Below are 14,613 nucleotides of genomic sequence, written 5' to 3'. Positions count from 1 at the left end.
CTTCTCACATTTGTCTGGAGCCTAAGCTCCCTCCAGTGGCTTCTCACTATGGTTACCACTATTAGAACAAAATACAACTGGTCACTTTAGTAGTTGGATCAACAAGGCAACGTTTGTGTTTATAAAGCAATTGTCAATTTTTTTTCTTCAAAAGGCAACTGAACTGTTTTTTCATTGAGGAAGAAGAAGAAAACATTTCACTTCTCATCCAAGAAGCTTCATCAGGTCTCATGGCAGGTGGGGGTAGGTGGAAGGATAGGTTCTGATAGGATGGAGGGGGGGAATGGAAGGATTGTAATTCTTTGCAGTCATGTGGTCGTTGGCACTCTCTGGAAGGTGTTAAGGCCACTTGAGGGGGTTTATCTGTGCCCTCAAGATCTGTTGAATCAGGGTACAATTGGTTGTGGAGTCTACTTGGCAGGGCTGCAAAGGCTGCGTTGTAGACGAGATAGGTGCTGTATTATTCTTTCCCCTCTGTTGGTTCAGTAGTTCCAAATAAGAAGAAATAAGGAAATAATTTCCTTCTTATTTCAATGAAGGAGAGCACTCTTGGGGAAGGGACAAAGACTTGGGCTAAACAAAGACTGATTCCAATAAGATTCAATTACTTTCCTCCAGAAATTTCCACCGCAGCTAGAGAGCAGGCTAAATTATTTTATGTTTAGCAACTCAGACTCTTCATGCCAAAAGTGCCTAAACTCAAGTCTTCAGGATGCAGGTGGCCTCTGGAAGCATTGAATTTGCCTCTCCCAAAACCTTTCTCAGTATTACCCCTGAGTGGTATTTTTAAATTTGACGAAAGTTTGTATTTAATTAATTTAATTTTAATTTTAAATGGCAGGAAGTGATAAAAATGTAAGTTAAGGTTTGCTGTGGGCCTCCCTTGTGTTTTGTTAGACAGCTCCCAGGATTTGGACTTTAAGACCAAGTATATTACTCACTCAGTCCAGAAGTCCATCTCTGGAATGAGCTGTAGAACTGTACTAGTGTGTTGAAAAAAAAGGGTGTAAGAAGAAAGTACAGCAAATGAAAACACTGTCCTGAGAACAGAAGAAATAATGGTGCCAAAAGTTAAATCCTCATAGATGGTAATATACCTTTAATAGCTATGAATGCTCATAGTATCTGTGAAGGATTTCTAGGATATAAAAGCCAACATTTATACTGTTAATACTCATATCTGGAGAACTATCCCTGTAGCTACAAAGATTCTTGCTTCATAAAGTTTCAGATGTCCTTAGAAGTATAAATGCCAAATAGGTATGATTTTGATGTCATACTAGATTTTTATTTATTTATTTATTTATTTATTTATTTATTTATTTATTTATTTATTTATTTATTTATTTTATCATAATTTGTATACTGCCCTACTGTCGGAGGACTCAGGGCGATGAACAGCCAAGATAAAAATACAAAGGACATACAAAAGTTAAAATAATTTGGGCTCAAAAAACAAATTTAAGACATCCAATTTATGTAAAACATTTAAAACCCAATTTAAAAAGGGAGAGTTAGGCCAGACCAGCCTGTTGGAATAAAAACGTTTTTAGGGCGCGGCGGAAGATGCGTAGGTCTTGAATCCTCCGTATCTCCGGGGGGAGCTTGTTCCAGATGGCAGGTGCCCCCACAGAGAAGGCTCTCCCCCTGGGGGCCACCAGTCGACATTGTTTGGCCGACGGCACCCTGAGGAGCCCCTCTCTATGGGAGCGAACTGGTCGGTGAGAGGCTACTGGTGGCAGAAGGCGGTCTCGTAAGTACCCTGGTCCTGAGACATGGAGCGCTCTAAAGGTGGTAACCAAAACCTTGAAGCGCACCCGGAAGACCACTGGGAGCCAGTGCAGCTCGCGCAGGAGGGGGGTCACATGGGAGCGCCACGTCGCTCCCATCACCACCTGCGCGACCGCATTCTGGACCAGTTGGAGCCTCCGGGTGCTCCTCAAGGGGAGCCCCATGTAGAGAGCATTGCAATAGTCCGGGCATGAGGTGACAAGGGCATGAGTGACCGTGCATAACGAGTCCTGATCCAGAAAGGGACGCAACTGGCGAATCAGAAGAATGATTTTGAGAGGAATACAGTACACAATGGCACCATTATTTATTTATTTCATTTCATTTCATTTCATTTCATTTATTCGAATTTCTATACCGCCCTTCTCCTTTCGGACTCAGGGCGGTGAACAGCCAGATAAAAAACATATATACAAACTATATTTATTTATAATAGCCCTCTTTTTCAGAATTCCTTGGGAAAAGACCAAATGTAATTTATTACTTAAAAGGAATATGTCATGTGATTCTCAGCATGTGGAGGAAGAATATCTGCGGAAATAAGATTTATTTGATTCTTCAGCAGGAGAGACAGATGATGGAAACTTTCCCATATCTTGTGAATATTAATGAAGACCCTCAGCTGTCAGGAGTTCTGAAGTATTTCATTCAAGAGGGTATTATTTTGTTTAACAGTAACATTTCCTTTTGCAAAACAGGTAGTCCTTGACAGTGGTGAAATGTAAAATTTGTTACTACCGGTTCTGTGGGCGTGGCTTGGTGGTGGGAGTAATGTGACTGGGTGGGCATGGCCAACTTTTTTTTTTTTACTTTTAAAACCATTTTTTCTATAACCTCTTCGACGGAAGAGGTTGTAAAAAAAATGCTTTTAAAAGCCTCTGACGATTAGGCAACTCAGCTGGGATCGTCAGAGGCTTTCAAAAGCAGTTTTTCTACAACCTCTTCAGCTGAAGAGGTTGTAGAAAAAATGCTTTTAAAAATTAAAAAAAAAGCCTCTGATGATTGCGCGGCTCAGCTGGGCATGGTGGGGGGGGGCAGGGATTTTTTCTACCGGTTCTCCGAACCACCCGTCGCAATCATTACCGAATCGGGCGATCCGGTCCAAACTGGGAGCATTTCACCCCTGGTCCCTGACTTACAACAGTTAATTTACTGATTGTTTGAAGTTACAACGGCACTGATATCAGTGACTTATGGCTGTTTTTCACACTTACGACCATTGCCGCATAGCATCCCCATGGTCATCTGATCAAAATTCAGATACTTGGCAACTGACTCATATTTATGACCATTGCAGTGTCCCTGAGTCATATGTCCCAGTGTCCCAGAGTCACCTTTTGTAACCTTCTGACAAGCAAAGTCAATGGTAAAGCTAGATTCACTTAGCAACCTTCTTACTAACTTAACAGCTGCAGTGGTTCACTTAACAACTGTGGCAAGAAAGCTTGTAAAATAGGGCAAAACTCACTTTAAAAAATCTCATTTAGCAACAGAAAATTTGGGCTCCATTGCGATCGTAAGTTAAGGACTACCTAGTATTAAGCACCCGATGCATAAACAATGTCATTCAAAGAAATGTAAGAACTTACAGCCTGCTTTTTTTAATGAAAATTGTACCAGTATCTTAAGGAAAGGGCAGACTCACTGGACCACTAGGTCTTTATCTGTTAGTTAGTTCTGTTCATTTTCTGTTGGCTGTTAGTTTTTTATGTTTCTATTATGGACACCCTTGGATAACCTTCATTGATATGATGCTCTTTATATATACATAAACTCTCAGAATTACAAACAGCAGAATATTGGCCATTCTGCCTTGGCAGTTTAGGAAATGCAGTTCCAGTGCATCTGGAAAGAGCCCATTTGAGATAGACTGATCTAGATCAATATTCAGTGTGGCAAAAATATGCAAGACCGATGTTTTCCTTTCAGGGTCTTCTGAGGTTGGCCAATCTCCATCAAACGCAATCATCCTCAGAGGTTTGGGGTATGTATCAGAACAATTCAGTGCTCACCATCGGAGAGAATTCATGAACTTGGTGAGGCTATAATTTGGTTTTCTCTATTTTTGTGCAATGATTATTCAGGCAGGTATAAAAGCGCTCTAAGAGGTTTATTAAATAAGAGGCTTATTAATACCTTTGTCTCCCTGTCTCACAGCTGTGATATTCCAGGCATCTCTCTGAATAGCTTAGTGTGTAAGAAGTTTTTTTCTTAGTGTAAGAAAGGAATAGTTGGTGTTACATATTTATTTGTCTTAGTGTCCATTCCTTTCTTTTGGATCGTAACAACCTGAGTCTCCAGACCCATATGGATCATCAGCGCCAGTGGTGAAATCCAAACTTTTTTACTACTGGTTCTGTGGGCGTGGCTTGGTGGGCGTGGCTTGGTGGGCGTGGCAGGAGAAGGATACTTCAAAATCCCCATTCCCTGTTGTCACCTAGGCTTCCTGAGTCATTAAAACACACGAGTAGTCCCAAAAACCTCTTTTATTGCAACAGCTGTGAATTACATTCATTCACAGCTGAGTCCCAGTTAGTTGCAAAAAGTCCTTCAGGAGAAGTACTTCGGGATAATCACCAACCTTTATTTCCCTTGACACTCTGCCAAAGACCTACTTGGCAAAGCCACACGGAGTCCAGAATCAAACAGAGATGCTGACTGGGAACAGAATTATCACGTTGGTTTCCTGCAAAGTGCCAATGTGCCTTTGTTCCTCTTTTAAGCCTTATGGGAGGGGCCAATCATCTCCAGGCCTTACTCCCGAGTCGTCCCTTTTGTTTTAACTGTTCGTGCCTTCTGGCTCCTCCTGTTCCTCTGCCTCTCTGCTGTCTGACTCTGGAGGCTTCAGTGTCCGCGCATCACTCCCAGATGGCCCTGGCCCCATCTCTGCCTCTGATGCAGACCCCTCGTCCGGGCCTTCCCCTAACTCCAGGACTGGCCCATGTTCCTCCCCAGCCGCCTCACTGTCCGACTCTGCTGCCAGCTTCACAGGCTGCTGGCAGACCACAACATTCCCACCCCACTCCAGGAGAAGATACTGCAAAATCTCCATTCCCTCCCCACTCCTGGAGGAAGGAAATTGAAAAATCTCCATTCCCACCCCACTCTGGGGCCAGCCAGAGATGGTATTTGTCGATTCTCCAAACTACTCAAAATTTCCGCTACCGGTTCTCCAGAACTTGTCAGAACCTGCTGGATTTCACCCCTGATCAGCACCCTTTCTTTCTCAGTGTCTTTTAACTACAATTTGTGGTACAATTCTTGCCACCATTTTGAGCCAGGAATCATACAACCATTGTAACATGAGCTTTAGATAATTACAAGAAAATTTAAAACTTTAAAACATTTCCTCCCACATACAGTGCTGAACATTTTGAAACATTGCTTTATCTTTTCCAGCCCTTACCCTTTCAAAAATCTTAAGCTTGGCTAAATAAGAAGCTATCGTAGGAGTAGGTAATCTCTTGCGGCTTGTGAGATGTGAAAGTGTTGGTAGAGACTGAAATAGAAATGTGTGATATACAAAGTAAGGACATTGTCACTGAACTTTAACATCCTGCCTTCATTTTCTCCTCCTCATTCTCAATGATGTCTTCTTTGTTCCATATATGGTTGTGTTACTAGCCGTCCTCTTATATTTCCTGGATTTATAGCAGGAAACCTTTGACTTGTGGTATGAAGTGCTTGCCTTGCTCTTTTCCAGCATTTTGGATAAGCACGCAACATTCATGTACACCAATGGCAAAGTTACTATATCTCCTTGGGATAAATGTAAGGTCATTGTGAATGGAGTACCCATTGTGGTGAAAACTAAACTTCAACATCTGGTGAGTTTTGTGTGGATTTGTCATTTCTCCCATGTCCTGGTGTGTCTCTTACCTTAAAATGCTATTGTTCCAAAATACAAACCAGATGGCTCTTGAAACTCATCTCTGCTACAGCTACTGAGCAAACTGGATTTTCAAACTGAGGCTTAGGATCATTTGGGAAGAACTCAGTCTCCATTAAGAGAGAGTAGATGCAAGTATTGTGGCCACCAAGCTGAACATTTTCTTGAACATTGTGGCCTAATAAGTGTTAGCAACCTGGTTGAATCGACTCCCAGGCTGGCCCCCCCGGCCTACCTGCCGCAGCGGAAAGCCCCGGTCGAGTGCCAACTCCACAGTCGGCCTAGGCTGCTGCCACTACACTGCCCCCTCTCCATCCCCGGCCTTGCCTAGCTAGCTCTGCTGCCGCCACAGTATCTCCATCGCACGTGGCGTTCATGGCCTAGCTAGCTACCTGCCCTCAATCCCCGGGTTTGTCTGTCATGCTTTGCCGCCAGCACCACGGCTCTATTCCAGCGCTTCCCAGAGCTTGCCGCTTGTCTCTGAATGCCAGCTGAGAAGCCGCATGGCCGTGCTGGCTGGGAGCGCACTCTCTTCCCCCTGGCCAGGAACCGCATGGCCGCACTAGCTGCTCCGGTCTCTCCCCACTGACTGGGAATCGCATGGCCATTATAGCGGCCATGTCGTTCCCAGCCAGGGGGGAGAGAGCATTCTCCCAGCTAGCACAGCCCCGCTGGGAGGACACTTGCCCCACTGGTCAGGATGCTCACCTGCCTGGCCAGTGTCAGAAGAGAGGGAGGCAAAAAAGTTCAGCCAAGTCTTCTCCTCCTTCTCAGCCTCAAGCAAACAGGCACATACACCTCATGGCGCTGGGATCTTCTGCGAGGAGACGGTGCGTGCCTTCTGGTTCTTTTACCTCTTCTCCGCTGTTTTATTTTCATAATAATTCTGAAACTAGACTGAGAAATAGCAAAATCATTTCAGGGTAAATTGGAGATTTGAATCTTTCATTTTGGATGCACTGGACACTTGTATTGTACATTGTGCAGAGCACAAAGTGCTTCATTACCTAATTTTATTAGAAGCTCCTTAAATTAGTTTTAAGTAGGCTAATATTGCATTGGTATTATCTGTGTATTTTAGAAAAAAGGGCTAATGGTGTAAGGAAACAGATGGCTTAAGGCCACATTCTGAGTTTGTAGTTAAGTCATTTGAAAGAGTTTTTTTCACTTAAGAGCTCAGTGATGATTTTATGCGTTTTGTATTTCTTCTTTGACAAGGTATGCATTTTTATTTGGGGGTTTTATATTTTCTGTTGTTCTGTTATTATTTTAAAAGCAAAAAAAAAAAAAGAATAAATAAATTTAAAAACAACAGTTCAGTCCCTTTTAAATAACAAGTCTCTCACCCTTTTCCTGGCTTCAAAACAAGAATATTCAGTTAACAGTTTTGGTCTTTGATAAGCTTATAAACTACAATGAAATAGAAATCCTTTCAGCATGTATAGCAGTGGTGGGTTTCAAAATTTTTTACTACCGGTTCTGTAGGTGTGGCTTGGTGGGTGTGGCATGGCTTGGTGGGCGTGGCAGGGGAAGGATACTGTAAAATCTTCATTCCCACCCCACTCCAGGGAAAGGATACTGTAAAATCTCCATTCCCACCTCACTCCAGAGGAAGGATACCGTAAAATCTCCATTATGACCCCAATCCAGGGGAAGGTTACTGCAAAATCCTCATTTCCTCCTGATCAGCTGGGACTTGGGAGGCAGAGAATAGAAGGGGGCGGGGCCAGTCAGAATTTTTACTACCGGTTCTCCGAACTACTCAAAATTTCCACTACCGGTACTCCAGAACTGGTCAGAACCTGCTGAAACCCAGCTCTGATGTATAGTGTATACAATCCTTCAGGACCGGCTAATTTTGGGATCAAACAGTGCATACCTCTACATCGGCTCTCCAATCCAGCGCACCTGCGAGGATCTGAGCAGATATGATTACGATTTCATTCAATCAGAGCTGGCAGCTGCCAAAGGCTTCAGTGTAGACAAACTTGGTAAGCATCTTCTTACTGTAATCATAAACCTGTTGAGGTTTGTAATTTTAAACTTGTAACAAGATGCTATCTTTCATTGTAAACTTGTTTGCAATGCTTAGGTCATTGTCTCATCAATAAAGGGATGTTTCTACCATATGATAGTCAATATAAGCTAGCAAAAGATGTAATCCTACATATGTTTCAATAAGCTATTAATTTCTCCCAAAAATAAATAAATGCAGGCAACTTTATTTGTTTAGTCTTGATCCTGGGCTGCTTTTCCGAAAGGTGCTGCAAACAGGAAGGATGGCAAGCCAGACCCCAGTGTCCTTGCTGTGTTCCATGATTATATTAAATTGATGCCATTGGTTGCTGAAGCAAATCAGATGAGTATAGAGTTGAAGAAGGTATGGCTTGAATGGATCCTTCTCTCTTTATTATATACTAGATTTTTGGGAGTTGCAGCCCGGCATTTATTGAAGGTATTTCATGATGTAAGGCAGGAGGGTCAAACTCGCAGCCACACAAGCCAGATGCATCATGTGCTGGCCACACCCATCCCTGGTTTAGCGAAGGGAGGAAAAATTGTGATACGTCTTGTGACAACGACATGATGCCGCGAGATTGACACCCCTGATGTAAGGGGAAAATGGGTTAGAGCTAGTCTATAAATGAAGTAGACATGTTAGTTAACTTAAAATTGACTGACTATAAATAAGATGTATTATTGTGGGAGCATTTCTGAGAAACTAAATCACCACAAGAGCCCTGGTGGCGCAGCAGACTAAAGCACTATTAACATCAGCTGCCTGCAATTACTGCAAGTTCAAATCTCACCAGGTTCAAGGTTGACTCAGCCTTCCATCCTTTCTAAGGTAGGTAAAATGAGGACCTGGATTGTGGGGGCAATAAGCTGACTTTGTATAAATATACAAAAAGTATGAAGGCTATTGCTTAACGCATTGTAAGCCGCCCTGAGTCTCTGGAGAAGGGCAGCATATAAATCAAATTTAAAAAAAAATCTTGTGTGTGTATTAGTCTCATGTCTCATGTGGAACTGTGGCACAATCTATTCTTGGCAGAGTTGTATGTGCTTAGGAAGAACATGAGTAGCTTGAGGACACCTCCTGATTCAGTTATGTAATTATTTTTTTAAATTGTCATTCAATAAATAAGAACAATGACGTTTCTTTCACAGAATAGGGAAATACTTATGCTCTCAAGTAAATAATGTTGCAGAATAATTAGAGGAACCTAACATTGGAAACCTCTTGAAAAGGAAGGAAAAGCATTTAGAAATACGTAGACAATCAAATATACAAGAATCTCCATGAGTTTGCTTTTGGTACCTTTCCACATTTATGCCAAAGTGCTACACAACAAAAATATTGTATTGAGCTTTTCTTTAACAGGACCTAAAGTTAGAACTGAAAGTGAAAAATCTAGCATCCTCGGACTCCAGAGGTTATGACCTGCAAAAAGAGATCATAATTAAAGTAGTACACAAAGTTACTAACCAGGTATGAACCTATTTCTGCATTAATAGAAGATTGCATTATTGCAAGAGTGCATCCCATCTAAAGGCATTTATGGTGCTGTGATTGGTCTCATTTTGAGTGAGGTTGACCCTGATGCTGAAGCTCCAAATTAGCTGTTCAAATGTAAAGACATATTTTATGATATTGGATTTTCTTGGTGTCCATGGACAAAGATATATGCTGCTTCTATCTTCTTTCTTCACCTGTTTTTTATTTATTTATTAAAGCACATGTGTCGGGAGATATATCCATAGGATATGTTTCTCGATACATACGCATGAAAAAAACATTGCATGAAAAAATATCAATTTCTAATATACATGCATAATTATCCACTTAGCCATTAAAGGAAAAAATAGAAATTAAAATTCATTGGACAAATTTCAACTCCTACCTCTCCTAGTTCAAATAGAACTGAACTGTGATGGTCATCCTTCTTCTTCAGAAAATAAAATGCCAAATACCTATAGGGACTATTTACTTGGAAGGCAGATTATTTACTTGTTAATCCTTGCTTATTTTTATTAAAAAAAGCAAAAAGTAACTATCATATGCTATGTGTTCAGCCTCTCTTCTCTCAATTAAGCTGGAAGTGAAGACATATATTTATAACAATTTCCAGGACTTTTGATCCAAGTAGAGATTTCTGTCTATGCTGCCTCTATTTTTTTGAACAATACATGTGGTTTCCAGAGTATAAAAAGTTAAGACAGAATACGATTGGTTTTTGTAGGTATGGATTTGGTCAAAACCCAAGTTCATCAACAGAAAATTTTTAATGGAAGAGCTTTACCAGCAGTTTTTAAATGGAGAAGATGTACAAGTTGACAAAGAGAGTGATCCATTTTGGGATCCTGTGGAGGCAATTCATCTCGGATCTGCTCATATCTGGCTCCAATCTCTTGCTTATTGCATGAAGCTTGAGGAACAAATAGAACTTCTGAATTCTGAAGGAATGGAGGAAGCAATCCTATTGATCAACATTATCCCATGTGTGCAAAACGGGAGGTAAGCATTTATGTATCATAACTGCAGGATAAAAACTGACCCAGGAAAGGCCCTTCTCTGGCCCATAGAACATGAATAGTGAGAATAACTCAGGATTCAGAGTTTACAAGCCCTAATTTGGATAGAATGACAAATGGTTATTTGAAAAGTGAAACATTCCTTTTGATAGTCTTCCATGCAGCCATCTTAAGGCAGTGGATGTGTGTATTTGGAACAAGTTCATAGCCGTCTTCACATCCTGACAGGATGAATGTCACTACTCTCTTAAATGCTTTGCACTACTCTTATCCGTTTCTTCTCTCCTTCCACTCCACAGACCTTTGACAGATGATGATATGATTATCGACCCTTTGGAATTGCTCGGCAAAAGAATTGATTTCCAGATCCACATTTTTCAGTGCCTTGGAGTTAAATGGATTAAAGAAGTTGCCCAAAGGGGAATTCAAATTGGGTATTCATTTTTTTTTATATTTGTCATTTACATTTAAATGTCTCGCATTTTTATTGTCTTGTTGATGAAGGTATGTGCCTGTTTAATGCTCAATTTCATTTTTTTTTAAAAAAAGAAGAATGTTGCTTTGATTCTTTTTAGCTTTGTTTCTGGGCTTCTTTCAGAGGGAAAGGAGTGCGAAAATAAATAGTAATAAAATAACTGACTTTTCATTGAACTATTGCTTCTTTTGCATATTTAGATATAAAGTTTATGATCTCCCACATGTATTATATACAAAACCTGCTTGGAAAAACGCAAATCCTAAAATAGATGAATTGGTTCAATTTTCATCCATGAAGGTTTCCCAAGATTTTTTGAATTATCTACAGAGAAATGCTTTAATTGTTGACTTGTGGGGACTTCAAGGTATTCTTTTAATTTCAGCATTATTAAATTACATTTGCCTCTTGATAAGCTTCATGCCTATATACACAAACACACTGTATAAACCAGTCCTTTATTGTTTTTTTAAAACAACATTAAAAAATCCTTTACTCTTAGTCTTCCTAACCTACCCTGGATACCTCAGCTTTCAGAAAGGCTTCAAAACATAACACCAAGGAATATCATACATGCTGGACTTACTTCCTGCTCAATATCAACCCTTTCCTTAAATTTCCCATTTACTACCTCAGACCCTGCTGTCTGATACGCTACCTAGCATAGTAGCATAACTCCCTCAACACTGTCTTATACCTCAAGATGTTTATGCACGTAGTAGACTGTATAGGCAGTCCTCAACGTACAACAGTTCATTTAGTGACCAGTCAAAGTTACAAGGGCACTGAAAGAAGTGATTTATGACTGCTTGTCACACAACCATTGCAGCATTCCCATGGTCACATCACCAAAATTCAGATGCTTGGAAAGTGGTTCATATTTATGACAGTTGCAGTGTCCCGGGGTCATGTGATCACCTTTTGTGACCTTCTGACAAGCAAAGTCAATGGGGAATCCAGATTCACTTAATAACCATGTTACTAACTTAACAAATGCAAAGATTCACTTAACAACCGTGGCAAGAAAAGTCGTAAAATGGGGCAAACTCACTTAACAAATGTTTCACTTAGTAACATAAATTTTGGGCTCAACTGTGGTCGTAACTCGAGGACTACCTGTATTGTTATTGTCCTTGTCACCTTCTTGTCTTTCTCATCTTCTCATCTTTCCTACTATGTTCTCCTATTGGTATGTTATGATTTTTCAATTGTTTGTACCTTATGATTTATTATTGTATCTTATGATTTATGATCTATGATTTAACACTTTGTTGTTTGTATGTATACTGAGAATTTATGTTTGTTCCAGAAATTTCATGACATTTATTTTAAATTCCGTTCATTTTGCTGATTTCTTAAGCATTGTTCACCCAGTTCCAACACTATTTTACAATTTTCATTCCACTCTGAGTTTTCTTTGCTTCTTTTTTTTTCTTAATGACTCTTGCTTCTGTGGATTACATTATTTGCAACCTTCTTTTTTCTCTTTATTTTCTTGCAGCAATTTTATTCTATCTAATCCAGGACTTTCCCCATATTCTCTCTTATGTTCATATTCCACTTATTCTGTTAGGAATCACTTACAACAATAATGACTTACGACCAGATTTCCAGTTCCAATTGCAGTCGTAAGTTAAGGACTACCTGTGTTAAGATTTACAGGTTTCAAAACCTGTTACTGATAAATTTAATATTCAATAATTAACTAAATTGGACAGCATGTGACTCATGAATCAGAATGAAATGTTAACAAAGATTTCTATCTAATTCTATCTAAATTTATTTTTTATTTTATTTTATTTTGAATTTGTATACCGCCCTTCTCCCTGAGGACTCAGGGCGGTGAACAGCCAAGTAAAAACATCAAATACAAATATTAAAATACAATTAAAAGTATATATAAATTTGGCCCCATTAATTAAAAACGATAAACAAAATACTTAAAAACACTTAGTCTCTTCTTTAAAACTTCCAATGATGAAGCACCTACAACCTCTGAAGGCAAGCTGTTCCACTGGTTAATTGTCCTCACTGTTGGGAAGTTTCTTAATCCTCCTTGCCTCCCTCCTCTGTAAGACACTGCGGTATTCTGAACTATTACATCATTCTCAGTTTCGGAAACACACAGCATGTCCATTGTTCTCATTCATTCAAGCTGTTCAGAATTATCTCATCTTATATTCTAAACTGCATTCTTCCCAATGCCATGATTGTCACCATGTGGGCTCATACAGTAGATGCTGATTTCCATCACTTATCATAACTTTGGCCCGCCAAGGCTTTCACATAATACTATTTAGTAAGACAGTCTACATATTTTAGCTCTGTGTGTCCCCTATGCAGAATTCTCTGCTAATACTAGGAAGAGTATTGGTCAGGGTACTCTTTGGCTGCTATGACACAAATAATGCCAAGTCCAATTTTACTCAAAAACTATTCTTTGCTAGGCAAGAGATTTCTGATCAAGAGTTCACCATACAATCCAAGCTTATTCCCCTCAACTAGGAGGTACTTGCAGTGTACTGATATAGAATTTATTTATATTGGTGCACTAAACTTCCATCTTGCCTCACCTTTAGCTAGGCTTATTGTATCCATAGTTCAGGAATATCAAGAGTCTATCAAAGATTCCCCACCCTACCTTGGCTTGTTGATATAAAGTGCCAGTATTTGTAAACCTGCAAAAAAGTAATTAAAATGTATGTATGTATGTTTATATGTACAGATATATGTATTATGCCTGTATATGTGAATTTATTGGTCGAATAGACATAAGAAATATCAAACTAAGCAGAAACAATACAATAATTGAAAGGAAGAAAATAATAATATAATATTTTATTCCCATGGCTGTGACTTCTAAGCATTGCAGACCACTTTGCATTATAAGGAGCTGGAATAATACAGTATATGCGATACCAGTTCAAGTTCAATTTTCAGTGTAGAAAGCTGTACTGTTGACTTTTGGACCAAATGCACAATTCTTTTTACTGTTGGTTGGTTTATCTTGCTTGGTCATTATTAGACTACCACAGCTATTTTGACTTGTCTGTCAGAAATAGTTTGTTTATCTATTCAATTTTAATGCCGTCCATCTCCCTGATCCAGTGACTCTGGATGACATCACTTGGATGTCATTCGTCCAGCATTCTTAGCCTTCCTAGGTGACACTGGGTCCTCTATCATGCTTCCTTGTTTCCCTAGGATACTGAGCATGAGCAATATCATAATGGTGGTTGTTGGCTAGGAGTGGGATGCCTGCAGGCACCTGAAGTAGCAGAATATGCCATCAGGTGAGAGGGGAAGAAGGACCACTCGAGGTATCTGAGGCTAATCTATTTAGAAGCATGTTGTAAAGAATCTTTAAAATAGAAGTCTGAAGCTTAAGGGCATATCAGTCCAACACTTCAAGGTTACTCAGGATTACTGATAGAAAAATAAACGATATTGACATAAATTGATCCTGTTGTCAGCTAGAAAATAATGCATGCTTCTTAAGTAACAGTATTTTCTTGGTCCTGCAGAAGGATGTGCAGAACTGTGTCCGACTGAGAAAGGGATGGCTGTCATTAGTGAAGGCTCATATATTATCGATAATCCAAAAGCGGGGATTTTAACACGAGGTGATCTGGTGAGTGCGTGACCAGCAGTTAAAAGTAGTTTATTCTTCATTTCCATATGGCTCAAATAATGAATGCTTTTATGTACTTGGCCTGCTTTTGAATACAGAAGGATTATGAAACAGAGGCAGGAGGGAGTCTGGGGAGAGGATCCTAGAGGGTTGTTGGGAAAAGGCCACAATTGGAAAAGGTTAAGCGAATAGAGAAAGAAGTTGAAAGTTATACTGGAGTGGGACAGTGGTACTGGCGAGATAATATGTTAAAAGTGTGATAAGGCTGGAATTGGATCATCCAGACAGAAA

General features: G+C 39.9%; 1 protein-coding gene across 1 annotated transcript in view; it reads left to right on the top strand.

The window, feature by feature from the left end:
• LOC117671920 (kinesin-like protein KIF28) overlaps positions 1-14,613 on the top strand; it is a 38,415-nt gene that overhangs the window by 20,146 nt on the left and 3,656 nt on the right. The window contains exons 10-19 of the mRNA XM_087883015.1: positions 2,357-2,447; positions 3,721-3,775; positions 5,495-5,618; positions 7,527-7,671; positions 7,942-8,060; positions 9,066-9,173; positions 9,925-10,199; positions 10,516-10,650; positions 10,892-11,058; positions 14,216-14,322. Of these exons, the coding sequence (XP_087739141.1) occupies positions 2,357-2,447; positions 3,721-3,775; positions 5,495-5,618; positions 7,527-7,671; positions 7,942-8,060; positions 9,066-9,173; positions 9,925-10,199; positions 10,516-10,650; positions 10,892-11,058; positions 14,216-14,322 (1,326 nt within the window). The remainder of the gene's footprint in view (positions 1-2,356; positions 2,448-3,720; positions 3,776-5,494; positions 5,619-7,526; positions 7,672-7,941; positions 8,061-9,065; positions 9,174-9,924; positions 10,200-10,515; positions 10,651-10,891; positions 11,059-14,215; positions 14,323-14,613) is intronic.

This window comes from Pantherophis guttatus, chromosome 1 (genome assembly GCF_059756535.1).
Source record: "Pantherophis guttatus breed Tessera chromosome 1, ASM5975653v1, whole genome shotgun sequence".
NCBI lineage: Eukaryota > Metazoa > Chordata > Lepidosauria > Squamata > Colubridae > Pantherophis > Pantherophis guttatus.
Note: the sequence above shows the minus strand (reverse complement) of the source record. Positions and strands in the feature narration are given on the sequence as shown.